Source organism: Protomyctophum bolini (genome assembly GCF_963924005.1).
Source record: "Protomyctophum bolini genome assembly, chromosome: 18".
Taxonomy (NCBI): Eukaryota; Metazoa; Chordata; class Actinopteri; order Myctophiformes; family Myctophidae; genus Protomyctophum; species Protomyctophum bolini.
The window spans coordinates 38,848,607-38,863,632 of NC_137879.1; the positions used below are offsets into that span (position 1 = coordinate 38,848,607).

Sequence of the window (15,026 nt, forward strand, 5' to 3'; positions counted from 1 at the left end):
ATACCACCACTTGTACTGAAAAACATCCGGCCTAACAGGAGGTCTGACTTAAGGGCAGTCCCTGTAACATCTCCCCATGGTTTCCTCATAGTCAACCAACCACCACCAGTAGTTTAACTGGCAGCTTCATGAAGTGTCTTGTGTGTTTTCTCTTCTGTCAGGTGTGTGACTGAACCAGTGTCAGTTCTGTGTCTAGAGGGTGTAGTTCTGTTCCGTGGCCAGTAGATGGTGCTGCTTCTATCCCGTGGGAGGTCTGACAGCTCAGCTTCAACTTGGAGACAAGAGAGGAAAGAGGACAAGGAGATTAATGGAGATATAGAGGTGTGTGTTTGTTATAACGTTTAAATAAATGTTAATTACTTTGAGTCATATTAAAGTATTTATTGTGGTGTATATGTTCAGATCGATGTTCAGATTAATTGAATATGAATGACCCAGACGGAAACAAGCCATAGTGCTTTATTGGCTTATATTATTATAAATCCTCTTAGCAGACCTTGTATTGAACTGTACTTTCTTGTGCTCTTTTCTGCAAACTGTTAATTAGGAATCAATCAATCAATCAATCAATCAATCAATCAATCAATCAGAAGAGATATCCTGTCAACAGCATTTTGTGAAATGAAAGCCTGCAGAGGGAAGGGAAGGCCAGCTTTGAGAGAGGATGTGGTTTAAAAGTGACTTGACTAAAACAACACAGAATTAAATGGCATCATTGTACACATGGTTAGTGCTTTATTATTGAGGCTGTGAGCTTGAGCTCTGTTATGTCCGTCATGACAGGAAACAATGTTTTCACCTTTACCAACGCTAGAAGTTTGGTGTCTGGTAACTGTGGAACAGTGTTACGTTTAAATGTAAAGTTGCCCAAAGCTTCTCTGAATACAGAACACATACAGTACATGTATTGTAGTGTGCACTGCAGCCCCAGTGGGAGGTAAAAGCCTGTACAGTATAGGCCTAATCTACACGTGTCTCTTGTGAACACATTGACAGCATCCAGACATTAAGATGTGATCATGAGTCTCACCCTCTCTGAGTTTCCATGTGAGGTAGACAGTCAGCTGTACCAGCAGGAGGCAGACAGACAGAAACAGCAGCAGGACTAACAGAGAGACAGGTAGAGAGCTGTCTGTCTGTCTGTCTGTCTGTCTGTCTGTCTGACTGTCTATCTGTCTGTAGAGCAGAGCCAGGTCAGCCCAGGGTCCACTCAGCACCTGCATACTGTCCCTGGATGGAACATAGACATCATATTACAATAATAATAATATCTCAAATGTATATGGCGCATATATATCCAAATATGCATATGATGCTATGATATCATTTTAATTTACACAAATGTGTCCTAAATTGTGGTTGGGGATATAAGATATTCTGTGTATGTGTATCGTATTATATGTGATATTTCTAGTAGGCATAGAGGTCCAATTTAACATTTACAGTTGTCGTCAGAGGTTTGACTTTACGTTACAGTGTATTCAGATTGCTATCCGTAAAACTTTGTATATTATAAAATAATGAAATGTGACCATGTTGTTAACAAATAAATCAAAAACATTGGAATTCATGATAGGGTAATCTTTTGCCCCAGCATTTCATACTTTTTGCCCTGAGTCCTCATTAATGTCTGAGGTCTCTAGTCCCACTTGTTCCTGAGATCAGTGGCATTTTATAACACTTAAATATCATGGTGACATTTATGAGTTGAGGTTAGTTTGTGTCAAGCGTTGCCTTTGACATAATGCACAATGCTAACCTTTTGTTGCTTGCTGTACTTTAATTATAGATGAGAATATCTGAGCAATACCGGTATGAGAATGAATTATAAAAACTCTGTCCTCAAATTATTACATGAGCCATACAAAAGCTAAAGAATGACATATAGCCTTCTCACTGTTTTGATGCATCCAAGTGTGCAGAATCTGAAGTGAAGTCAATGGAGATGAATGGACTTTATGTAGTGTAGAATCCTTGCAAACGGTCCATAGCCTACTAGAAGGTAGCCTATACGTTTATTATCCACACTTTGAATGGAGCTGAATTGAAGCACTATGGAGAGAGACCATGTAGTCTAATGCAAATTACGATGTCTAGACTATACAGTACCTTTGCACTGGGGGGGATACATCTCAAACTCAATAAGTTAACGTGACAACCTTGATTTAGCTACAAGCCCAGAGCACGTACTTCCAGAAGTTCTGCCACTCTCAAAAAAAATGTTATTTTGTCTGGGGAATTGAGTCAAATACGCTACCACTATACTACGAGGTGAACGTTGATCTGATCAACTAGTCAAACCTTGTGATTATTAGAGGATTAGCAACTAGGCCCAGTCTCTCGCCCCCCCCCCCCCCCCCCTCTCTCTGTATGAACTTACCTTTATTTGTACTTTCTGTTAGAAAACACACTCACACACATAAACCACACTGGCTTGTTGTAGATGCAGCTCTTGAAAAGTCATACTGGGCAAGTGCACAACATGCATGTCCTGTCCTCCATTTTAATGCCAGACATATTCAGCAGAACTGGGAACAGGCTGCAGTAGATCGAGCTGTGTGAAGTCTGGTTTTAGAGCAGATCTCAGATCTGTCTTATCCCTAAAATGTTGAGCGAACTTTGATCTGTTCAAGTAGTCAAATCTTGTGATTAGAGGATTAGCACAACCGTGTGTGTGTGTGTGTGTGTGTGTGTGTGTGTGTGTGTGTGTGTGTGTGTGTGTGTGTGTGTGTGTGTGTGTGTGTGTGTCCTCTCTGTCCTCTCTCTCCATCACTCTCTCTCAAGTCTGGCATGGTGTAAATCTTACAACATCTTACGACATCTTACGACATCTTACAACATCTTACAACATCTTACAACATCTTACAACAACTAAAATGATCAGCTCAACAAGATCTACCCACCATTGCTGAAAAGGTGAAAATAGTTTAAATATGTGCCTGAGGGGGCAAATGGGATGGGAAATAGAGGGGGAGAAATCTAACAGTTTTTTTGTTTTTAATCTGTAATGCTACAGAAAACAAAATATTGCATTGTGAGTTTGAGCTTACAGGAGGCCCCTTTTGTCAATCAATCAAGTCACCTAACTCAAGTGGCATATTCCAAAAATAGTTTTTTATATGATTAAATTAAATATTCTTTAGGGACATGTCCTGTGATCTACCTGTACAGCCTTTGTGATCTACCTTTTGGGCACCCGGCCTGGATGAGAGTGACTGTACATTCTTCTCTTATAGATTGATTATCTATATTGTGGTGGATATGCAGTGCACACACAGGACAGTTCACAATCACATGTATAAGTAACTGCGTTCTTGCCCATGTTTAATATGGTCATGTTCCTCTTACCATAGGCAGTATAGTATTTTCCTTTAATGCAATGCATAGTGTGTTACCTTTAAGAGTGAAGAAACACACCTCCAAGGTGTTGACGTATTTACCTCTGCGACAAGTTTTGTGTTGTTCATTCTATGTCTGATTAATTAAACGGAGTGCCACCATCGTTGGCTTTTCCAAGAGGAATAAATCTCCTTCTTTTCTCTGCCTACACCGGCACTCACTTATTCTCACTTTGAGATTCATACAAATTTAAAGTGCATTATATATAAAATCCATTATTATAATTATCATTATTACATGATTATACTATAAACCATGGGTCTGTGACGTGGGAGTACTGTGTAAAAAGTCACAGCGAGGCGGATGAGGCGGTATCACTGGGGCTACGTGAACTGGCAGAGTTGGGTGACTCCCCCATCAGAGGAGGAGGAGCCAAGCAGTGCTAGCACCTCTATAGGAGAAACTGACCTTTTTCATGTCTAAATAAGGCCAGTTTGTTGTGTTTCCTCCTCCTGACACATGTCATTGTTACAGAGACGTGCTGTGGGCCTGGGTGTGAGAGACGTGAAGTCCATTCTTACATCATCTGAGTTCCCCTCTCGCTTAAAAACATGCCACAGCGAGAAGGATTGAGGATGTGGCGAGCACTTGCTTCACTTCACTCTCATGTCTCACTGTCATCACGCTAAAAAATTATGTGAACACGTTGGGTTCCTTTAATAGGTTTTTAAATCAGCCAAATGTGCTACAGAATACTGTCCTGAACTGAATATAACATGGGGAGAACAACAATATGCTGTAAAAGATTTCATATTAAATATTTTGTCTAAAAAGAAAACTGAGGACATACTTATGCACATGATGACAGTGTCTGAACCTGAGTCGGCCTTAATGCCTCAAATGGAGTTCTTGAAAAATCCTATACTGGACACGCATGTCCTCCCAGTTCAGCCTTTTAATACCAGACATAATGTATACTTAATAGACACTGCCATGCTTAATTGTATGAGCACTGTTTGAGTTAATTTAGAAAATTGGGGCTGCTGGCTATTTAAAGCAGGGGCTAATGAATTCTGGTTTACATAGAAGTCAGTCAATTGGCTTTGTGGGGAGAAACACCATTCCCCCCCGCCCCTGCCTATACACAATCAACCCGCCTAAATATTACAATTTCCGGTTCTTTGTGAACCACAGTTGCTCTGTGCCCTGCACTCTGCACATCTTCCCTTTTCTGTCATTTAACATAGAGTGTTCTTCTGGTGTTCGGTGCAAACAAAAAAGGACCCAAAAATATCAAATTAAGTCACTCACAAATGCATGCATACCACTTTAAATAACGTACAGAAGTCGAAGGAAGCGAGCTTCCTCAGTGTTTCTGAGACATATGGGGGTGTGAAATCTGGTTTTAAAACATGGCGAACACATGCACGTCACACTTAGTGTGTGAAGTGTGAACATGCTAGAATCTGTTAGGCTTTTTAACAGGTTAATAAGCCAAAAATCACCAGGGCTTTATCTATATCTCTGATAGTAGGCTAATCATCACTTAGTCACTAACTATACAGTTTTTCACTATACAGTATAGAGCTTTTCTTCAGTAAAAGTCTCCCCGTCCCTCCACCTCTTAAATAAACAGATAATACATGTTCGGGTGAGTTGCCATTTTTCAACCAATCAGGAGAGCGTGACAGCTTTTGCAGATCCAATTTTGTCTCATTTCTTTGTGTCACCACTTTCACCAACTCTAGTTTAATCAGTAGAATTGTTAAATAAAGAGTTGAATAATGCTCTCGTCAAGTAAAGTTTTATTAAAAGCTTTCATAAAAAAACAGGGTTAAAATACAGCTACATAATATTGCACTACTACTTTCTCTACAGCGGCTAGACCAAAATCAGCTTCATCAAAATAGCAGCTCTAGAAGTACCTTGTGACGCGTTGTGAACTTGTAGATTTGCTATTTCTGAAGACTATTTTTTCAGAATGTTCACCTATTATGACTAGAATAATAATAATGAATAACAATGCAAGGTTCATGTGGTTAAAGACTAACAATACGAATATAAGAAGATCAAAAAGACATGATATGAGCGAACAAGCTAAAACAAATGGCATATATAGCAAAATAGAATGACATAATTTAGCTTCACCATCAGAACTTATTGGATTTTTTCTTTTAGCAAATAAAATGATATGACCACAAACATATACTCTTTTCATTTTTATGAAGGGGACGCTTGGCTTTTTGGCCAGACCAGTGTCTGGCCACTGCAAGGCTAAACAGAAGGAAGGCACAGAGGTCTAAAACCCAGTTCGTCACATGTCCGACACATGCAGTTGTAACAAGTTGCAGTGGTCTGACTCTGAATTGACCCGTAGCAGGTATAGGCACAATTTGGGTTGTGACTAGTTCAATTTGCGAAGTGGACTGGGCTTTAGCCTTCCATGATCAGAGGTCATTCTAGAGACTATCGGGAGCTTGGGCAAAACAATCCCATGAGGTCTTTCTGATTGACTTGAATGAGCCCTTGTGGAGCGTTAATGCTCTGAGCCCTGCTGATCACACGTTTAGGACATGAAAGATTTCCAACCCAACATAACCTGCATGATCCTGCCCTCAGGGCTCTATTCTTGGTCCTCCTACATTTTCTCTCTACATCAAATCGCTTCATCGAAAATAGAACTACTCTGACTGGGGTCGCCCAGGGCTCTAACATTTCCATGTCAAGGACCCCCACATGTATTTAATTGATATGTATTTGACCCCCATCTAAAGGTCGTTATGTCAGAGACCCCCGAGACATTTTTGTAAAAGTCTAAATTATAAATGTGTAGATTTTTCTAAAATGTACAAAAAAATTGCCAAACTACAATTCTTAAAAATTAATATATATATATATCTGGCGACCCACTGGAACCGCACCAATGACTCCTAGGGGCCCCCGCACCACACTTTGAGAACTTCTGCAATATCTTCACTGTGAAAATAGCTGATCTACAAGCTCACAATGCATCGTGTTGTGACACGCTGTGGGTTTGTAGATCTGCTATTTTCGCAGAATGTTCGTCCCCAGAATAGGGTCAAGGTGTGAAAGCCAAATGAATAACATGCTAAAGCATCATACTGTAGTTGTTGGTTTGTGTTAAAGTGGTTATAGGTACAACATGTATAGTAGGCTACTTCAAGATATATATATATTTTTAGTTTCTTTTATCATTTTCACTACTAATTACTGCTGTAGCAGCAGAACACTGAACTGCAGTTTCATCAATGAAGTGAAAACAAATCACTTAGTCTCACAGATGGAGTGCGCTGTAAGTGAACATCCATCATTAAACCATGTTCCAGGGTCAGTGCTGTGATCGTAGAGTGCACAGTGCACAGTGATGGAGACCCTGGAATCTCCATCATTAAGAGGCCATCCACTGCCCCAGTACCTGCACAATAAACAATGTATTTATTTAGCCACATCCACTCAGTCACTCAAATAAAGTGACTTTGATAGACTTTGATTACAATAAAAACATTTCAAATGTCTCACTCTGTTGTCAGTGGTGTTCCATCCACCCACGTCCAGCTGCCCTCAGTCCTGGTCAGACCAATCCATGATGCATAATGCCCCCCAGTCCTCAACCCTCTGATGAATACCTGATTATTTGTACATGATTGAATCATCATTAATTCTATTCAATACACTTCACTATAATGATCGACGCGCGCACGCACGCGCACACACACACACACACACACACACACACACACACACACACACACACACACACACACACACACACTAACCTGCTCTTCTCTACTGTTAATGACCACCAGATCAGCTCCTAGACTCTGACATTCGTCTCTACCTCCCTGCCATGTTTTCTCTCCAGTAGTTCTGTAGTAACAGCTGTATCCAAACTTCGTCCATCCACAGGGGCACGGCTTGTCTACAAACATCAAACAGGAGATTTACTTCAGTACATTTTCAATGTACTGAAAATCTATCATAACACACATAACACATAATAATAATAGTAGTCAGAGATGTAGTGGAGTGGAGGGTAGAACTATTCATCTACTTTATCAATGGTGTTTTCTACTCCCTATACATTTACTCAAGTAAACATTCCTGGTATTTTTTACTTCAGATAAGTATTTCAAGTTTGCCGATGGGCCTACTTTATACTTCTACACTTCACTACTTCTACAAATATTGTAGTTAGTTTTGACTCCACTAATATTATTTTATTTATACCATTTTAATTTATTTTGTATCTTCTCTCACCTGCTATCTGTGCTTTCAGCTGGTTTACTTCACTTTGAAGCAGGTCCTTCTCCTGCGTCAGGTTGTTGTTCAGGACATTTATCTGGGTAAACTCCAGGGTCTGGTTATCGTAGCTGGACTTTAGGGTGTTATAATGATGCACCAGGGTGTCGTTGGTCATGCTGTTACTGCAGGGTGAACGATCTGCAAGGACAGAAATGGATGATACAGACAGTTATTGCTACCGTTCATGAGGAGGTCAAGCATCTGCGTGGACATTTTTATTTGAGAAGAAGAAAAAACTCAATGTTGTTGTTATTATTTACGTGAATTAAATTGTCAACACTAGGCCTATACTTTATTCATCATCTGTTGGGAATTGATTACATGAAACAGTCACCCGTGCGCCCAGTCCCAATGTTTGTAAACAAATAATTACACACACACAAAAATAAACTTAAATGAAAAAGAAAAACAAAAAATGTTACAAGTTCTGGGTTAATACTGTGGTGGCCTTAATACTTGTCGCATTTACAAAAATGTCAGGCAACAAACTCCCTGAGTGAGTAATGTGGTAGTTTAGTGAATACCGTATATACTCACAGTGCACACCCTGGGCTATGATCACACCCATTATGAGACACAGAATCCCCAGACACACAGCAACACCCACAACAACTCTGAAAGGCCTTCTCCCTGTTAAGACAAAAACAAGATCAGAGTAAATGCTGTTAGCTAAACCCAACCGGACCAAAGTACTTTGAAATGACTTTGAAAATCACTTCTATAACTGTCCTCGGCCTCAACTCTCCTGTCTCACATTCTTTGTCAAGACTGGAAAAGCATAAATATATGTAGACATCTTTCAAGGATGAGAGGCAAGTTGAACTATTGACAAGTTAATAAATGGTAACTATCTTGATTATTACTCTCAGAGTCCTTGATTGGTTTAATGAAAATGGCACTTATCATGATTGTTTGTAAATTATGTACTTAGTTAATTCAGTCAGAGAACTCACAAATAGACATAAGATGTAATGCGAGCGTAAATGCTATTTTATCTTGGCATTCGGGCTTTGCTAGTTTCTCTCTCTCTCTCCATCTCTCTTGCACACACACACACACACACACACACACACACAACACACACGCACGCACGCACGCACGCACGCACGCACACACACACACACACACACACACACACACACACACACACACACACACACACACACACACACACACACACACACACACACACACACACATGCACACGCACACACATGCGCACACACAAACATATACTGTGGGAGAAGGAGGGAGGGAGATCAGATACAATCTTTTAACCTATGGTGTAACCCTCTAAGACCCGCATTAATTTCTACTTGCAAAAAATATATTTCAACCTTACTACTACTTTGTACTACTAGGACTAAGACTAAAAAATATGCAAAAAAAAAATCTTTTACAATAATGAATAAAACATGTTCTAGACATTCTAATGATCACAAAAAAACATATATTACAATTATTTTAGGGTTAAAGGTCAAAAGTCATAGGTTAAAAAAAAAGTCAGAGTCCAGAAACATTTAATTTGTGTGAATTTCAGCCTCTGTGGGGGGTATTTATATGCAAATATCATGACCAATGGCATTGAAATGGCATTGCAAAGAACATCACTGATGACGTTTAGGTGAAAAAAGAACTACTACTAAAATCATACTATAATTCAGTCAATGTCTGTCTGTCTGTCAGAAACACCTCCGTATCTGCTCACCGCCTGCACCAACCACTCCCACTTTTCACACAGGCATTGACCATAATATGGTCGAAAAAAAGGGCATTTTTTTCCGATTTGACACATTAATGATTAATAATGAATTTATTAGTGAATTAACCTCGCACCCTCACACACCTCCGCCCCTTAGCGACACCTGCATCACAGGCCACCGTTCTCACCGTTACCTGCACTGGCATGCTTCCTCTAGCTACCGCCGCAACACAACAAATAGTGCCCTATACAATTTGGCGCCGCGTGTGTGTGTGTGTGTTGCATCCTTTGGCCGTCTTCTCCTATACTAAACCACACCGTTTGCACACATCTCACCATGCACAACACCAACAGCTATAGCCTGTCCACACCTCAACCACTACTTTGCATTCATATTCATGTCATATTTACAGTACAATAACCATTTATATGAAATAATAATCCAACCGCACCCAGGGCACAGTACCCCCCGCGGCCACAAGGGGGGTACTGAACAACTCATCTCCCCGCAAATCACGTGTCACCGGTGTCACCAGTGAAATGCGTATGAAATACGTATGTTTTCTCATGCCAATAAAGCCCTTTGAAATGCATGTTGGGACGGACACAGATTAACACTGGGACACAGTTTCCGGCGCAACATCCCCCTTGCATTCTCCAACGCACTTCCCCTTTTTCACACCGCCCCCAGTCAGGCATCAGACCCACACGAGGAAAACAACTCGGACCCATATTACAGCTATACTCTTGCGTCAGTCGACACAACTTCTTCTTTGGGGAAGCATCGCGGCCGGGTTGCGTGGCACAGGCACCTGAAAGCTCCGACAGTTGGACGGAGGCATGTTAACGTGAACACACACACACACACACACACACACACACACACACACACACACACACACACACACGAACACTGTTTCGAGACCACACTGTCCGCCCCCTCCTCAACCACCTCCTTCGCCACATGGGCTACATGCACGCTGAAAGCCTGGACACTGACAACGACAGGTTAACAGCCCTGCGCGCACCCAGCGTGGCTGCGTGACACAACTGAACAGCACGATCACAACGGAATGCTTTATATCTGTCGGGGGTCTCGGTGTGGCCAAATGGAGACGTTTGGGGAAGACAGATCCCGTGCCACAATGACAAAATGCATACAGATACAGATGCAATGACAACGACACGTTCCTAAAATCACACAAAACATCAAATTCTTATCCTGATTATATAAAGAACAAACTATACAACTTGCTTTGAAGCCCAAAAAGTCTACCGTCTACAAAGTGCAACACCGAACTTGAAAATATTCAATAACTTCCATTTATAGGCAGAATATCACCACCATATTTACATCACACATCAATGTACTTATGATTGTACAACAGCATTTATTTAGCCTATACTTTTGTGCCCAACCCAACTTCCCAAGACCGTCTGTAAACAATTCCCCCCTATCAGTAATGTGATCTATTACATTGCACACTGAACATGATTTGCTATTCATATATTCAGAACGGGTAAGGACTAGTAATAATAATTAAGTAATTCATTAAAATATAACTTGTTGCTATAAAGCAACGCTGGGTCTTAGAGGGCTTTTAAAAGCTTTAACCCTCTAAGACCCAGCGTTGCTTTTTAGCAACAATTTTAATTTAATTAATTACTAAATTATATATTTTTTTTCTGTTCTTTTTTCACCTAAACGTCATCAGTGATGTTCATTGCAATGCCATTTCAATGCCATTGGTCATGATATTTACATATAAACACCCCCCACAGAGGCTGACATTCACACAAATAATAAATGTCTGGACTCTGTGCAATTTTGAACATTTTTTAACCTAAGACTTTTGACCTTTACCCTAATAAAAGTAGGTAAAATAATTGTAATATATGTTTTTTTGTGATCATTAGAATGTCTAGAACATGTTTTATTCATTATTGTGAAAGATATCCCCCAAATGTAAATTATTAATTTATATAATTATTATAACATTTTCATCATTTTTTATTTTTTGTAGTCTTAGTCCTAGTAGTACAAAGTAGTAGTACGGTTGAAATCTATTTTTTGCAAGTAGAAATGAATGCGGGTGTTAGGGCCGATACATACTCCCATTTCGGCGCTGTAGTGCCGAAATGATTTCGGCTCGTCAGAAATTTTCAGTAGCACCGAAGAGCCGACTTTAGGACGGTACCCGCCCCCCCGAACCTCAAATGACGTCAAATTGTAGGCTCTACAGCGCCGAAACGACTTTTATTCGGCTCTAAAATAGGAGTATGAATCGGTGTTTGTATTGGTGATTTTTAGTCTTAGTAGGCTAATATCTCTTACCAGACTTCTTCTTGGTCCGTAGATCTCCATAGACGGCATCGACTATCTTGTGCCGATCAAGACTCTCATAATGTCCTTCTTCAGACATTTCTACATCAGTTTATTTTTTTTTTTTTTTCTTTTTCTTTTTTCTCTCTACATCAGTTCTTCTTGCAGTGACGGTGGTTTCATTCTCGTAATCTGGACCGTCTTGGTCTCCATCTTGGACCTCAATGTTTTCAGAATGCCTCGCTACAGCCATTTACCTTTATGACTTCAATTCTTCCTGCAGGTTTTTGACAACACACTGAGTTCCTATATACTATCTTCACTACCCTAAACGATGACAGCACTGTTATTTTGACAGCTGGTTTGACAGACAGGTAGTGTGTGCCGGCTGGGTGGTGTGTGACAATCCGGTTGAAGTATATACCTTGGTACGGCGGTGGCGGTCGACGGGCCCCGGAGAACAATAACGCGACACGAGACAGTATCACGCTAAAGGTTCACAACGTTTATTACACACACACACAGGAAATATATAGAGCTGGATCCTAATGACGTGACACAACGTGACAACACTTGCAACATAACAACCGCTAACTGCAGCAAGCTGACCTTCCTGTCTGAGATGTCTCCAGCAATAAGTTGAAGCAATAAGTTGAAGCAATAAGTTAACTGAAGCAATAAGTTGAAGCAATAAGTTGAAGTTTCCCTTCAACTTATTGTTTATGCTATTGCTATCCACAACTTTTGAAGTATAGAATTTTGTTTTCCAAATGAGCATAATAACATAACGTGTTCTGATTGTGAATCCGACTTTAAAAACTCACCAAACCTTATTAGACAATCAACTATAATAGTCTACTGAAATAGCCCGCGGAAAAAAAGGCCCGCGAAATTCTAGTTCATTTAACCACACAGTCACTCATATAAATGGACTGAATTACAGAAAAAACATGTCAAATGTCTCACTGTGTTTGTCCAGCTGCCCTCAGTCCTGGTCAGACCAATCCATGATACAAATCCCAGTCCTCTGATGAATACCTGATTATTTGTACATGATTGAATCATCATTAATTCTATTTAATACACTTCACTATAATGATCGACACACACACGCACGCACGCACACACGCACACACACACACACGCACACACACACACACACACACACACACACACACACACACACACACACACACACGCACACTAAACGTATGATGACATATTGACCATGCAGAGCACAGTGACGACAGTAGACAAAATGAGGACGTTTGAAAACTATATACAAACACACTTTTCAGCAAATTACACTCATTTAAATGTTTGACCTATAATGTGAGTCCAGAGCACATGAAGTTTCAGTGGTAAAAAATAAATTTGAATCATTGATGATTGTTGTAATCCGATCGCCCATGGCTGTGTACTTGTATACGTGGATACACAATGTACTGTACTGTGTGTACTGCCAGAACTGTATAGCATACAAGGTCAGCTTGCTGCAGTTATAGCGGTTGTTATGTCGCAAGTGTTGTGTCACGTCATTAGGATCCATGGCAGCTCTATTTCCTGTGTGTGTGTGTAATAAACTCTGTGAACCTTTAGCGCGATACTGTCTCGTGTCGCGTTATTGTTCTCCCGGGCCCGTCGACCGCTGCTGTCGCCGTACCAAGGTATACTTCAACCGGATTGTCACACACGACACCACCCAGCCGGCACACACACACACACCACCTGTCTGTCAAAACCAGACGAGGGTCCAGTACTATTGAGTTTTACAACAACGATGATTAAAGGCCACATGTTATTATAAATAAATACATACAATAAATGCTATATCCTCTATGAATACATCTGAATAGATTAAACAAATAGGCGTGACTTGACACATCGAGCACATATAAATAGTGTGTCTCGTAAGTCAACATTTTGATGTAGCTTATATAGTGATGTGACAACATGTAGCCTACATTTAAAAATAAATAAAAAGACAAACCACATTTTAACATAAGGGGAAGAGATAAAGTGTTAGTCATAGTCCCCCCGCCCCCCCCCCCCCCCCCCCCCCCACACTTTTGGTCTCTACTAAAACCAAACCACAACTGAAAGAATTCAGAACAATAGAACACACACCCATTGATTCTGATTGGACAGAGTGAAACAATGGCTAAGTAAGCCACACCTATCAAACAAAGCTGATTGGCCAAAGACTATCAGTCACGCCCACCATTAGGAACACATATAAACCAGGGTTTCAGCACAACTAATCATTCTTCTAACAGAATCCTGCCTGAAGAAGGACAATACCAGTCCGAAATAGCTATAGCATGCATCAGAAGAACCAATGGAGAGACCACCGCAGAACCACGGAAGTTACATGGCCTGAGGACGGGCCACACCGACGAGACCCTCCACCGGGACGATGGGCGGGAAACCAGCCATATCACCAGGAGAGAATCAACACCATACCGCCGGAAGACAGGCGAGAATTCCACCCTAGACTGGAGGAGCCCTGGTTGAAGAACAGACCCAGACAGAGATCTCCCCACCAGTCACAGGGAATTCCACACAACCAACGGCCTGACCACAGACCACAGGTCCTCCGGAGACAGAACCAACCTTGGTTGAACAAGAGACAGCAAAACCAGCAGTCAGTACCTCACCCAAGAGCCGGAGAGAGACCTCAACACCAGACCCGATCGGGTCCCGTAAGATACAACACACATACCTACACACACACACACCACACAGAAAGAGGTGACTTCTTAAAAGCCATCAGAACCATGAACAAATTGATCATAAGTACACATCATCTGCAGAATGTAAATTCTTCTAGCAGACCACCAGCGAGTATAGCAAGGAAAACCCTTGAACTCATAAATTTGATAAAACCAGCTCTACCAACGGCTAAAACCACCCTATTACTCGAAGGGATATCCAGACACTGGTGTCACACAACCATCTTAGCCTTAGAAGAACACTACACCACAGTCTTAAACACAACCAAACAAGAGTTAACAGATAACTTAACAGAGGACGAGGAGAAAAAAGCCTTTACCATAGCAATCAGATGGGCTAGAAAAAACTTAGGGAAAAGACTAACACATTTGGAGATAAACAAAGCCCAACTTATGATCACACAGCTCAGATCAAATAGAACGGTCATTTCTACCCCTCCCCCTCCTACTACTGTCTCTCTGCCTATTCCCACTTTACCCCCACCCCCCCCTCCTACTACGGTCTCTCTGCCTATTCCCACTTTACCCAAACCCCCCCCATCTACTACTATCTCTCTGCCTATTCCCACTTTACCCCCACCCCCCCCTCCTCCTCCTTCCTCTGATC

General features: G+C 41.1%; 1 protein-coding gene across 1 annotated transcript; it reads right to left on the reverse strand.

Annotated features, from left to right (window-relative positions):
* Nucleotides 1-6,875: 6,875 nt before the first annotated feature.
* Nucleotides 6,876-11,787, reverse strand: LOC308333685 (uncharacterized protein; the record flags this gene model as incomplete). The annotated part of the gene is made up of 5 exons (XM_080790140.1): nucleotides 6,876-6,986; nucleotides 7,137-7,279; nucleotides 7,618-7,800; nucleotides 8,200-8,292; nucleotides 11,700-11,787. 5 exons carry the CDS (start codon nucleotides 11,785-11,787, stop codon nucleotides 6,876-6,878), a joined length of 618 nt encoding a protein of 205 aa, XP_080646266.1.
* Nucleotides 11,788-15,026: the final 3,239 nt, after the last annotated feature.